Raw genomic sequence first — 13,996 nt, forward strand, 5'->3', positions numbered from 1 at the left:
TTTATTTAGGCTTGCCATAACAAATGGGTTGAATACTTATTGATTCAAGACATTTCAGCTTTCCATTTTTTATTAATTTGTAAAAGAAAAAGAAAAAAAATCCACTTTGGCATTATGGGGTATTGTGTGTAGGCCAGTGACAAAAACAATCTAATTTAATCCATTTTAAATTCAGGCTGTAACACAACAAAATGTGGAAAAAGTCAAGGGGTGTGAATACTTTCTGAAGGCACTGTATATGTAAATTAAAATCACCTGAGATCACAGTTTTGTTATAATTTGTATGAATGATGAACAGAAATTCGGAGAAATCAGCTAAGCAAGTGGGACATGGTTTTCATGGTCTAGAGGGTTTCAACAAGCACAGATGGTTTGACATTTTAACAATACAGCATGATGTTTAAAGGAACTGAGGTGACCGACAGAGATGTCCCTGCCATTTAGAGCATTCGAAAAAAAAATGACTGTCCCTCCATCTTTTTTCCTTGTCTCAAAGAATGACAAAAACTATAGTTCGGGGGAGAAGCTTCAATAAGACAAGTTTCAGTTAGAAACAAACAGTTCTAGATTGTGCTCTGAAATTTAGATTTATTAAAGTGATCTAACATTAAATAGTCCCATCCTCATTTTGACAGGGCTGCCCTGTTTAAGGAACCTGCCTTGAAACAGTTCATGCAACAGGCACAAGATTTCTCACATTTGATCCAGGCTGTCTTTGTTGTCTTTGTTATCTAGATAACACCTGTGTGAAGCTAGCCACAATAAGGATTAACCACGATAGAGGAATTTCACCTTCAAAATAAAAGTGAGGGGGGGGTGTTATAAGTGGTAAATGTGCTGAAAAGGCAGGGCAAACAACGAAACACACACAAAAAAAAAATAGAAATAAATGTACTAAACTCCCACACGCACTCCCACACCTACAAATCACTTCTTTCACATCACTTCAGTAAATAATTAAAAAAAAAAAAAAAAAACAGAGGCAATAAATTCTAGACACTCCAGCTTTACATTTCCAAACTGCTATTGAAGAAACATTCATTTATAGTTGACACAACTTAAATAGTAATATCGTTCAGCGATGTGTAACGCATTGCTGTGAATGAAGCATTTCTGAATGTGAGGTCCTGTATGTATGCGACATGTATGAGGTCCTTATTCATTTTATTTTTTAAAGACTTTGAGAGCATGGAAACCCAAATCACTCTAAGTCACAACGGCCCTGTAAACACTCATGTTGTACAACACATTTGACACAAGGTTTGTTAATTTTTTTACAAGTTTGTCTGCACACCCAGGTTTCACACAATCATGTCAAATTTGTTGTAAGCTACATCAGTTTTACAACCTGAGCATGTACAGGGCAAATGTCTGCAAAATGTTGCCTTGAATAAATAAGCATTCACAATTCCGATGTCTCCAATAGTCTAATGTACACACCGTCTAACTTTTGCTGCCCCCTCTTGGTTTGGAGTGGGACAACAGCATTATGTTCAATGAGTAGGGCAGGGGTATTCAACTCTTATCCTACAAGGTCCAGAGCCTGCTGGTTTTCTGTTCTACTTGATAATTAATTGCACACACCTGGTTTCGCAGATCTAAAAATCAGTCCCTGATTAGAGGGGAACAATGAAAGAAAAAACAGTGGAACTGGTTTCAATGTCCAGAGTTGAGTTTGAGGGGAATAGGCGATTCACTTGACACCGTGAAGTCCAAATGTAGCAACGAAATATTTGTGTAAACAAGCAACAAATATAGCAGTGGTGCACTGTCTCATAAAACTATCAAGCGGAACAAGCATTGTAAAATATCTTACACAATAACTATTATTTTTATTTTTTTTACTATAAAGTTAGAATCATTCACAGCAAATCCTGCTACACACAGAAACACATACTTTGTAAAGTGGGAGGGAGTATCCTGTCATATGTTACACAAATGCATTAAAAAAGCCCTGATTTATGTTTGACATCGTAAAAGTAGCACACTGGGCACAGACGTCAATTCAATGTCTATTCCACGCTGGTTCAACGTAATTTCATTGAAATGACGTGGAAACAATGTTGATTCAACCAGTGGGATGCTACTCAAAACAGTTTAAGCTGGTTTACCCAAAGGAAACACAAGACCCCTTTAAAATCAGTTGCCGATAAAGTTAAACTGCATTGGGGATTAATTCAGAATGTTTATGCTATATCGGAAGTGTGAATCAGGTTTAAATCAACACCTCAATGAGCTGTTTTCACAGACATTGTTCTATATTGGATGCCAAACCACACCTGTAACAGTGTTAACATTCTGAGAGAAGCCACATTGTGGTGTCCCTATTTGTAATTGATTGAATTGGAGTCTTGATGGCAAGCATGTTGGCACAGTATTCCAATGCGTCTCAGTCAAAAGGCAGTGTCCATTTTAAAAACCCTCCCTTAAGAATGTTTTTTTGCAGTCAGAGTGCAGTATAACTGCAGTATGCAGTATTTATTTTTTTACTGCAGTAATTTTGCAGTGTAACTGCAGTTAGAGTGCAAAATAACTGCATTCAGCAATGACTTCATCAAAAATACCGGCGACTGCAGTTACTGCACTTTTACTGCAGTTTCAAAACTGCAATATTTTTTTGTAAGGGCTGCTGTCACTAAGGTGAATGGCCAGAGAAAAGGGAAGAAGCACCATTTTGTTTTGAAAACCAAAAAAACGAAGGCACAGATCCATGCTACCATGCAAACGACCAAGGCCTCTCTTGTTGGAGGGACGGCACACACAAGCGTACAATGGGATCGTTATGTACAGTGCATTCAAAAGTATTCAGAGCTCTTGACTTTTCCCGCATTTTGTTAAATTACATCCTTATGCTAAAATTGATCAAATACAAATTTTTCATCAATCTACACACAATACCACATAATGACAAAGCGAAATATATTTTTTGTGCAAATTTATTCCAAATAAAGATATACCTTATTTACATAAGTATTCAGACCCTTTGCTATGAGACTCGAAATTGAGCACAGGTGTATCCTGTTTCCATTGATCGTCCTTGATATTTCTACAACATGGGTGTCCACCTGTAGTAAATTCAATTGATTGGAAATTATGATTTGTCAAGGCACACACCTACCTGTCTACTGTATATAAGGTCCCACAGTTGACATTGCATGTCAGAGCAAAAACCAAGCCATGAGGTCAAAAGGAATTGTTCGTAGAGCTCCGAGACAGGATTGTGTCGAGACACAGATCTGGGTAAGTTAACCAAAAAAAAGTCTGCAGCATTGAAGCAAGAACACAGTGGCCTCCATCATTCTTTAATGGAAGAAGTTTGGAACCACCAAGACTCTTCATAGAGCTGGCTGCCTGGCCAAACTGAGCAATCGGAGGAGAAGGGCCTTGGTCAGGGAGGTGACCAAGAAACCGATGTTCACTCTGACAGAGCTCCAGAGTTCCTCTGTGGAGATGGGAGAACCTTCCAGAAGGAAAACCATCTCTGCAGCACTGAAGCCACTCTTCAGTAAAAGGCACATGACTGCCCGCTTGGAGTTTGCCAAAATATTTTCTGGTCTGATGAAACCTAGATTGAACTGTTTGGCCTGAATGCCAAGCGTCAGGTCTGGAGGAAACCTGGCACCAGACTGGAGTGAAGGTTCACCTTCCAACAGGACAATGACCCTAAGCACAAAGCCAAGACAACACAGGACTGGCTTTGGGACAAGTCTCTGAATGTCCTTGAGTGGCCCAGTCAGAGCCTGGACTTAAACCCGATCGAACATCTCTGGAGACCTGAAAATAGCTGTGCAGTGACGCTGCACCTGACAGAGCTTGAGAGGATCTGCAGAGAAGAATTGGAGAAACTAACCCAAATACAGGTGTGCCAAGCTTGTAGTGTCATACCAAAGAAGACCCGAGGCTGTAATCGTTGCCAAAGGTGCTTCAACAAAGGGTCTGAATACTTATTTATTTTTATAAATTAGCAAACATTTCTAAAAACCTGTTTTTACTTTGTCATCATGGGGTATTGTGTTTAGATTGACGAGGGAATAATAAAAAAAGCTGTAACGTAACAAAATGTGGAAAAAGCCAAGGGGTCTGAATACTTTCCGAATGCATTGTATATGTGCCTTGTCTCAAGGTACCGTTTTATTAATAATTTCAAATTGAAGGACATTTATATGTATTTTCATAAAATCACTGTAACTATAATAGGTTGGAAGACAACAGCCGTATCATAACACACAATAAATAGTTTTTTCGAACAGTCCTATAACCTTAGAGTTAAAGTAAAACTTGAATGAAAAAAAATCTCTGTTTAAAACACTTTTCAATCCACTGCCTCAATGGAGGTTCAGGGTTAGGACAGAGGCTGTGTGTGTGTGTCCCCTCTCGTTTCATGCACCCGTTGTGTCCCCATAGTCCTTGTTCCAGCGCACATACAGGTCCAGCGTCTGTGGTCCGACACTCTTCTTGATCTTCTTCAGTGACTCCACGAAATCAGAGAACCTGATATTCCTCACCTGCACAAAGGCACAGAACAATACAGTGATGAAGAGTGCAACAACAGCAGGGTGGTTCATTCATTCACAGCAAACGGAAGAAAACAGACAAACTGTGAGGGAACACCTGTCCAATGAGAAGCATTCGTTTTCTGTAGAAAAAAGTTTTGCAAACATTTAGAGTAAAAAAAAAAAAAAAAAGTCACCTTTATTTTACCAGGCCGTCAATTAAGAACAAACTCTTATTTACAATGATGGCCTGGCATGAGGCAAAAGGCCTCCTGTGGGGGAGGGTGCGGGGATAAAAAAAAGTCAGATGGACAACACAAATGGAAGATACTAGGTTGGGACGATATATACAAACTGTCAGGGTTTATTAAATGTATATATTTAACTTTGTGAATGCTGCATGTTGTGAATGCTAAAAATACTTGAGCTTGCCTGTTGCAAATGGAACCAATAGTGGTCCTGCATTTGCTACAGATTTCTAAAAAACGTTTTTTTGCTTTGTCATTATGGGGCATTGTGTGTAGATTGATGAGGGGGAAAAAACGATATAATCCATTTTAGAATAAGGCTGTAACGTAACAAAATGTGAATGCACTGTATATAAGAATGCAGTTCATCGACTACAGCTCAGCCTTCAACACCATAGTGCCCTACAAGTGTATCAATTTTATTTAACTAGGCAAGTCAGTTAAGAACAAATTCTTATTTACAATGACGACCTCCCAAAAGGCAAAAGGCCTCCTGTGGGGACGGGGGCCTGGGATTAAAATAAATAAATAAATACAATATAAATATAGGACAAAACACACATCACAACGAGACAACACTACATAAAGAGAGACCTAAGACAACAACGTAGCAAGGCAGCAACACATGACAACACGGCATGGTAGCAACACAACATAACAACAACATGGTAGCAACACAACATGGTAGCAGCACAAAACATGGTACAAACATTATTGGGCACAGACAACAGCACAAAGGGCAAGAAGGTAGAGACAACAATACATCACACAATGCAGCCACAACTGTCAGTAAGAGTGTCCATGATTGAGTCTTCGAATGAAGAGATTGAGATAAAACTGTCCAGTTTGAGTGTTTGTTACAGGTCGTTCCAGTCGCTAGCTGCAGTGAACTGAAAAGACGAGTGAACCAGGGATGTGTGCGCTTTGGGGACCTTTAACAGAAAGTGACTGGCAGAACGGGTGTTATATGTGGAGGATGAGGGCTGCAGTAGATATCTCAGATAGAGGGGGTTGAGTCATTCAGATTTGGATAGAAAACACTCTAAAGTTTCTAAAACTGTTAAAATAATGTCTGTGAGTATAACAGAACTGAAATGGCAGGCCAAACCCCGAGGCCAAACCATAAAAAATATTTTAAAATCCAGCATACCACTGATTTCAATGCCTGGCACTTTTATAATAGGGCGAAATTGTCCACACAGTTTTGCTTAGTTTTATTATTATTTGTGTTTTATTATTTTCCATATATTCTACATAACTGAGATACCCTCAGGCAAGGCTATGTACTACATTCTCATGCTTTTACATTGTATTTTAAGTTTGCATTTACTTTATCTGGACTGTCCACTTTGAAGTGCTGACACAGAATGGCTATATAAGGAATGGAACATATAGGACCAGGGCCCCGCCACCATTATAACCTATACAGCTGTCAGATGTGGGCGTTAACAAGCAAGAACTGAGACTGAAAGACAATGGTGGCCAAAGGTCAAGGGGAGTTATTTTCATATAGAGGGAGGGGACTCTATATATTATGCAAAGACAGACTACTATAAAGGCAGGGCTCTGTGATAAGAGAATTCAGCTGTTCCATGGAATTGCTCGGCTCTGTTACTTTGTACTAAAGTCTAACTGAATCTACAAGTTCCAATATCTGTGCAAATATTTGACTCAATATTTCCACAAGACCTTCCGGATAGCCTGAGTGCACTTATTTAGCCTGAGTGCACTTATCCGGTTTGGAGCGAGCGGTCGCATTTGCATTCGCTCTGCAGGTAGTATAACTTTTCATTACATTTCATTATAGTACAACGGTTTAATTTGTCTAACCTTAGCAATTTCTTCTTAGCTAGCTACTTAGCCGTCTGTGTATAAAAGATAATTGCGTAATTATCGTATTTCGTCGCCTATCGTAGTCCACACTGCTATCTGCCCAGCAGCTAGCAAACGTCCACCGTCTACCGAATAGTAGTATAACTTTTCATTACATTTCATTATAGTACAACGGTCTGATTTTCATTTTCATTACAGTACAACGGTTTGATTTGTTTGATCTTAGCTAGCTACATAGCCGTCTTTGCATCAAACATAATTGTGTAGTTATTGAGGTTCGCCAGCCAGCTATTTTCGCCCTAACGTAACGCAACGTAGCCAACACTGCTAGCTAGCCAGCTTGCCACCGAATAGCAGCATTGTAGAAACGAGTGCATTACAACGGAACGACTTGATCAGTGTAGTGTTGGCTGACTACACAGTTGTCTTTGCTATCTTTGATTTGTATTTGTTCGATCTTAGCTAGCTACTTAGCTGGCTACATAGCCGTCTTTGCATCGGTGATAATTGTGTAGTTATCAAGGTTCGCTGAGGTTCGCTAGCCAGGTATTCTCGCCCTAACGTAACGTAACGTAGTCAACCCTGCTAGCTAGCCAGCTAGCCACCGATTAGCAGCACTGTAGAAACGATTACATTACAACGGAATGACTTGACTTGTGTAGTGTTAGCTAGCTACATAGTTTTCTTTGCTATCTTTGTATCTAAGATAATTGTGTAGCTTTGAGTAATTATCGGTTAGCTAGCCAGCTATTTTTCGCCTGCCGCGCTGCCGTCCTCCTACCTAGCCAACACTGCTAGCTAGCCAACTTCTACCGAACAGCAGCACTGTAGAAACTTACATTACAACGGAACGACTTGATTAGCGTAGTGTTACCTAGTTGTCTTTGCTGTCCTTGTATCCATGATAATTGTGTAGTTTAGAGAAATTTAGTGAAATTGTCGAGGTTACCTAGCCAGCTTCACTTTCAACAACGTAGCCACTGCTAGCCAGGCTACTTCACCAGCCAGCAGTACTATATCATTTTAGTCAATAAGATCTTGTATTTTATTTTTATTTTTTTGCAACGTAAGCTTAACTTTCTGAACATTCGAGACGTGTAGCCCACTTGTCATTCTAATCTCCTTTGCATTAGCGTAGCCTCTTCTGTAGCCTGTCAACTATGTGTCTGTCTATCCCTGTTCTCTCCTCTCTGCACAGACCATACAAACGCTTCACACCGCGTGGCCGCGCCCACCCTAACCTGGTGGTCCCAGCCCGCACGACCCACGTGGAGTTCCAGGTCTCCGGTAGCCTCTGGAACTGCCGATCTGCGGCCAACAAGGCAGAGCTCATCTCAGCCTATGCGTCCCTCCAGTCCCTCGACTTCTTGGCACTGACGGAAACATGGCTCACCACAGATAACACTGCTACTCCTACTGCTCTCTCTTCGTCTGCCCACGTGTTCTCGCACACCCCGAGACCTTCTGGTCAGCGGGGTGGTGGCACCGGGATCCTCATCTCTCCCAAGTGGTCATTCTCTCTTTCTCCCCTTACCCATCTGTCTATCGCCTCCTTTGAATTCCATGCTGTCACAGTTACCAGCCCTTTCAAGCTTAACATCCTTATCATTTATCGCCCTCCAGGTTCCCTTGGAGAGTTCATCAATGAGCTTGATGCCTTGATAAGCTCCTTTCCTGAGGACGGCTCACCTCTCACAGTTCTGGGTGACTTTAACCTCCCCATATCTACCTTTGACTCATTCCTCTCTGCCTCCTTCTTTCCACTCCTCTCCTCTTTTGACCTCACCCTCTCACCTTCCCCCCCTACTCACAAGGCAGGCAATACGCTTGACCTCATCTTTACTAGATGCTGTTCTTCCACTAACCTCATTGCAACTCCCCTCCAAGTCTCCGACCACTACCTTGTATCCTTTTCCCTCTCGCTCTCATCCAACACTTCCCACACTGCCCCTACTCGGATGGTATCGCGCCGTCCCAACCTCCGCTCTCTCTCCCCCGCTACTCTCTCCTCTTCCATCCTATCATCTCTTCCCTCTGCCCAAACCTTCTCCAACCTATCTCCTGATTCTGCCTCCTCAACCCTCCTCTCCTCCCTTTCTGCATCCTTTGACTCTCTATGTCCCCTATCCTCCAGGCCGGCTCGGTCCTCCCCTCCCGCTCCGTGGCTCGACGACTCATTGCGAGCTCACAGAACAGGGCTCCGGGCAGCCGAGCGGAAATGGAGGAAAACTCGCCTCCCTGCGGACCTGGCATCCTTTCACTCCCTCCTCTCTACATTTTCCTCTTCTGTCTCTGCTGCTAAAGCCACTTTCTACCACTCTAAATTCCAAGCATCTGCCTCTAACCCTAGGAAGCTCTTTGCCACCTTCTCCTCCCTCCTGAATCCTCCTCCCCCTCCCCCCCCCTCCTCCCTCTCTGCAGACGACTTCGTCAACCATTTTGAAAAGAAGGTCGACGACATCCGATCCTCGTTTGCTAAGTCAAACGACACCGCTGGTTCTGCTCACACTGCCCAACCCTGTGCTTTGACCTCTTTCTCCCCTCTCTCTCCAGATGAAATCTCGCGTCTTGTGACGGCCGGCCGCCCAACAACCTGCCCGCTTGACCCTATCCCCTCCTCTCTTCTCCAGACCATTTCCGGAGACCTTCTACCTTACCTCACCTCGCTCATCAACTCATCCTTGACCGCTGGCTACGTCCCTTCCGTCTTCAAGAGAGCGAGAGTTGCACCCCTTCTGAAAAAACCTACACTCGATCCCTCCGATGTCAACAACTACAGACCAGTATCCCTTCTTTCTTTTCTCTCCAAAACTCTTGAACGTGCCGTCCTTGGCCAGCTCTCCTGCTATCTCTCTCAGAATGACCTTCTTGATCCAAATCAGTCAGGTTTCAAGACTAGTCACTCAACTGAGACTGCTCTTCTCTGTATCACGGAGGCGCTCCGCACTGCTAAAGCTAACTCTCTCTCCTCTGCTCTCATCCTTCTAGACCTATCGGCTGCCTTCGATACTGTGAACCATCAGATCCTCCTCTCCACCCTCTCCGAGTTGGGCATCTCCGGCGCGGCCCACGCTTGGATTGCGTCCTACCTGACAGGTCGCTCCTACCAGGTGGCGTGGCGAGAATCTGTCTCCTCACCACGCGCTCTCACCACTGGTGTCCCCCAGGGCTCTGTTCTAGGCCCTCTCCTATTCTCGCTATACACCAAGTCACTTGGCTCTGTCATAACCTCACATGGTCTCTCCTATCATTGCTATGCAGACGACACACAATTAATCTTCTCCTTTCCCCCTTCTGATGACCAGGTGGCGAATCGCATCTCTGCATGTCTGGCAGACATATCAGTGTGGATGACGGATCACCACCTCAAGCTGAACCTCGGCAAGACGGAGCTGCTCTTCCTCCCGGGGAAGGACTGTCCGTTCCATGATCTCGCCATCACGGTTGACAACTCCATTGTGTCCTCCTCCCAGAGCGCTAAGAACCTTGGCGTGATCCTGGACAACACCCTGTCGTTCTCCACCAACATCAAGGCGGTGGCCCGTTCCTGTAGGTTCATGCTCTACAACATCCGCAGAGTACGACCCTGCCTCACACAGGAAGCGGCGCAGGTCCTAATCCAGGCACTTGTCATCTCCCGTCTGGATTACTGCAACTCGCTGTTGGCTGGGCTCCCTGCCTGTGCCATTAAACCCCTACAACTCATCCAGAACGCCGCAGCCCGTCTGGTGTTCAACCTTCCCAAGTTCTCTCACGTCACCCCGCTCCTCCGCTCTCTCCACTGGCTTCCAGTTGAAGCTCGCATCCGTTACAAGACCATGGTGCTTGCCTACGGAGCTGTGAGGGGAACGGCACCTCAGTACCTTCAGGCTCTGATCAGGCCCTACACCCAAACAAGGGCACTGCGTTCATCCACCTCTGGCCTGCTCGCCTCCCTACCACTGAGGAAGTACAGTTCCCGCTCAGCCCAGTCAAAACTGTTCGCTGCTCTGGCACCCCAATGGTGGAACAAACTCCCTCACGACGCCAGGACAGCGGAGTCAATCACCACCTTCCGGAGACACCTGAAACCCCACCTCTTCAAGGAATACCTAGGATAGGATAAAGCAATCCTTCTGCCCCCCCCCCCCCCCCCCCTTAAAAGATCTAGATGCACTATTGTAAAGTGGCTGTTCCACTGGATGTCATTAGGTGAATGCACCAATTTGTAAGTCGCTCTGGATAAGAGCGTCTGCTAAATGACTTAAATGTATGTAAATGTATTTCTCATTTGCCTGAACGATAGCCAGTCAGCTTGAGTGTGCCGAGCCTTTCGCCAAATGCAATTCTTGAGGTCGAGTAACTCTGCAAGATCACGATCGAACCAGTGGCTGAACCTGTTTTTAATTCTCATTTTCTTTATGGTGGCGTGTTTGTTAACAATATCACTGAAAATATAAAAAAAGAAGGTCCAAGCGTCTTCGACAGAGGGGATCAAGCTGATTCTATACCATTTTACAGAGGCCAGATCATGAAGGAAGGCTTGCTCATTCAAGTTTTTTTAGCAAGCGTCTATGACAAATCAGCACAGGTCATTTCACTGAGCAGCCATTACGCACACAGGCTGTACAATAGTGATCACTAAGGTCATTACAGAAAACACCAGGCTGATACCCATCAGGATTATTTGTGAGGATAACATCAAGGAGTAGTCTTTTCTGGGTGTTTGGAGTCATACCTTGTGGGATTGGTGATAATCTGAGAAAGATTTAGGGAGTCAAATCAAATTAAATGTATTTATATAGCCCTTCTTAAATCAGCTGATATCTCAAAGTGCTGTACAGAAACCCAGCCTAAAACCCCAAACAGCAAGCAATGCAGGTGTAGAAGCGCGGTGGCTAGGATAAACTCCCTAGAAAGGCCAAAACCTAGGAAGAAATCTAGAGAGAAACCAGGCTATGAGGGGTGGCCAGTCCTCTTCTGGCTGTGCAGAGTGGAGATTATAACAGAACATGGCCAAGATGTTCAAATGTTCATAAATGACCAGCATGGTCAAATAATAATAATCACAGTAGTTGTCGAGGGTGCAGCAAGTCAGCACCTCAGGAGTAAATGTCAGTTGGCTTTTCATAGCCGATCATTAAAAGCAGGACAAAATCAGACTTAGTGTAAGGGGCCAGGAGAGAGCTTAGGGCAGGTAGGGTACAGGCCGGTGCTGATGGAGGACGATAGCACCCAGCAACAGTTAAAAAATAGCTATTTGAAAGTTTAATGCCTACAACCAGCAAATCAAATTGTTTGGGGACAGACTTGGAGGAGACAACCGAGCACTGAAGGTGATCCTTGGTAAAGATTGCCACTCCCCCACCTTCGGAAGATCTGTCTTGCCGAAAAAGGTTATAACCAGAAAGGATAACATCAGTATTCAAAACACTCTTTCTTAACCACGTCTCAGTAATGACCAACATATCTGGATTGGAGCTGTGAACCCACACTTTCAATTGATCCATTTTAGGTCATAAGCTTCTAGCTTTAACGTACAGAAAACCCAGGCTTTTACGAGAGCAGAAATCAGTGAAGCAGATATTAGAGCACAAGTCAGAATTGGGGCCAGTTACAGTAGATGGGCCAGGGTGTACATTAACATTTCCAGTAATCATCAACATTAATACAATCAAAGCATGGCATAGGACAGGGAGTGCTCTGCAGGTCTGATTTATGACATCTGAATGTGCATCAGATGGCAACAAGATCATATTGTACAACAACATTTTATCAAGTAACATGAATACCAAGCCGGCGAGAGGTGGTTAGAATTGGATGGGAGGCCAAAAGTCTGTGTAACCAATAGAGAGTCAGAGTCCCAAGTGTGGGAACAAACATAATCTGTCCCACGGTTGGGTAAAGAAAGTTTGTAGTCAACAAAGTATGCAGGAATCATGAGGCAAAGAGCAAAATGCATTTTGGCCAATGCGCCGGTGGCCAGTCCAGGCACGGCATCCAGTCCAGCTCCAGGGCAGGAGCCTTCCTCTGCGCCGGTTCCCAGTCCAGGCACGGCGCCCAGTCCCGCTCCATGGCGGGAGCCTTCCTCTGCGCCGGTGCCCAGTCCAGGCACGGCGTCCAACCCAGCTCCATGGCCGGAGCCCTCCTTTGCGCCGATGCCCAGTCCAGGCACGGCGTTCAGCCCTCTCTCACGTGAACGCGCCTGGTCAGCTCGTGGCTCTCTGGCATACCTCTGACTCATTCCCCTCTCATTCGTCCCCACTTCACAGTAGAAGCCTCAAACAAGGTTCTAAAGACTGTTGACATCTAGTGGAAGCCTTAGGAAGTGCAATATGACCCCATTTCCACAGCATCTTGGATAAGCAAAGAGTTGAAAAACTCCAAACCTCAGATTTCCCACTTCCTGGTTGGATTTTTTCTCAGGTTTCGGCCTGCCATGTGAGTTCTGTTATACTCACAGACATCATTCAAACAGTTTTAGAAACTTCAGAGTGTTTTCTATCCAAATCTAATAATATGCATATCCTAGCATCTGGGCCCGAGTAGCAGGCAGTTTACTTTGGGCATGCTTTTCATCCGGACGTGAAAATACTGCCCCCTACCCAAGAGATGTTAAGGGTTCCCTGTTCTCACCTGCTTTGTGGGATATTGTTTTTGAGAGAGTGTATGTAGCACCTCAGTACTGCATGGTCGTTGTTTGTTTCTTGGTTTGTTTTAAGTTTCACTAAAATAAAGATGCGGAACTCCAATCACGCTGCGCCTTGGTCCGTCTCTCCACACGATTGTGACACACTATTGCAGAAACATGAATATTATCCGCCGCAATTGCTATGGTGAAAACAATGTGTGGGGAGGCAGAGGCACAGAAACTCACATCAATACCTTTGTCAGATAGCACTGTTAAAAGAAATAATGATATTGCTAGCAATCAAGAGGAAACGGAACGAATCAAACTCTCCAGCTTATGCTCTCCAAATGGACATTAGCTGTGAGGCCTGAGATGCCCATGCATTGACTTTTATTTGCTATACATGTTGGGGAATGCTCTTCACGAGGACATATTGTTCTGTCTCATGATTCCCAAGCATGAAACGACACAGGGGGTGTTCAGTGTGCTGCGTGGCTATATTGACAACAAACTGATTCCATGAGATGAAATGATGGGCTTATGCACAGATGGGGCTTAATACATGCTGGGACGGCAGACAGGCCTCTCCACTCAAGTTATGAATGTGTCTCCCTCTACCTTATTGACACATTGTATTATACACCGAGAGCAACTGGCGGCACAAGAGCTGAGATATTGCAGCAGGTAACATTGATTGTAAACTACATCAAACCACATCCACTGCGCGCACGCCTGTTCACAAAACTATGTGGAGATATGGGATCAGAGCATGACAATGTTCTATTTCACATTGAGGCTTGGTGGTTATTGGG

The 13,996-nt window shown here is 44.3% G+C and overlaps 1 protein-coding gene across 3 annotated transcripts in view; it reads right to left on the reverse strand.

Annotated features, from left to right (window-relative positions):
- Positions 1-568: 568 nt before the first annotated feature.
- The window catches only part of spast (spastin), a 47,664-nt gene continuing 34,236 nt past the window's right edge, over positions 569-13,996 (reverse strand). For all 3 annotated transcript variants that reach the window (XM_055906218.1, XM_055906210.1, XM_055906225.1), the window contains one exon: positions 569-4,505. In XM_055906218.1, coding sequence (XP_055762193.1) covers positions 4,380-4,505 — 126 coding nt within the window. In that variant the 3' untranslated portion in view covers positions 569-4,379. The remainder of the gene's footprint in view (positions 4,506-13,996) is intronic.

Source organism: Salvelinus fontinalis, chromosome 3, assembly GCF_029448725.1.
Source record: "Salvelinus fontinalis isolate EN_2023a chromosome 3, ASM2944872v1, whole genome shotgun sequence".
Lineage (NCBI taxonomy): Eukaryota > Metazoa > Chordata > Actinopteri > Salmoniformes > Salmonidae > Salvelinus > Salvelinus fontinalis.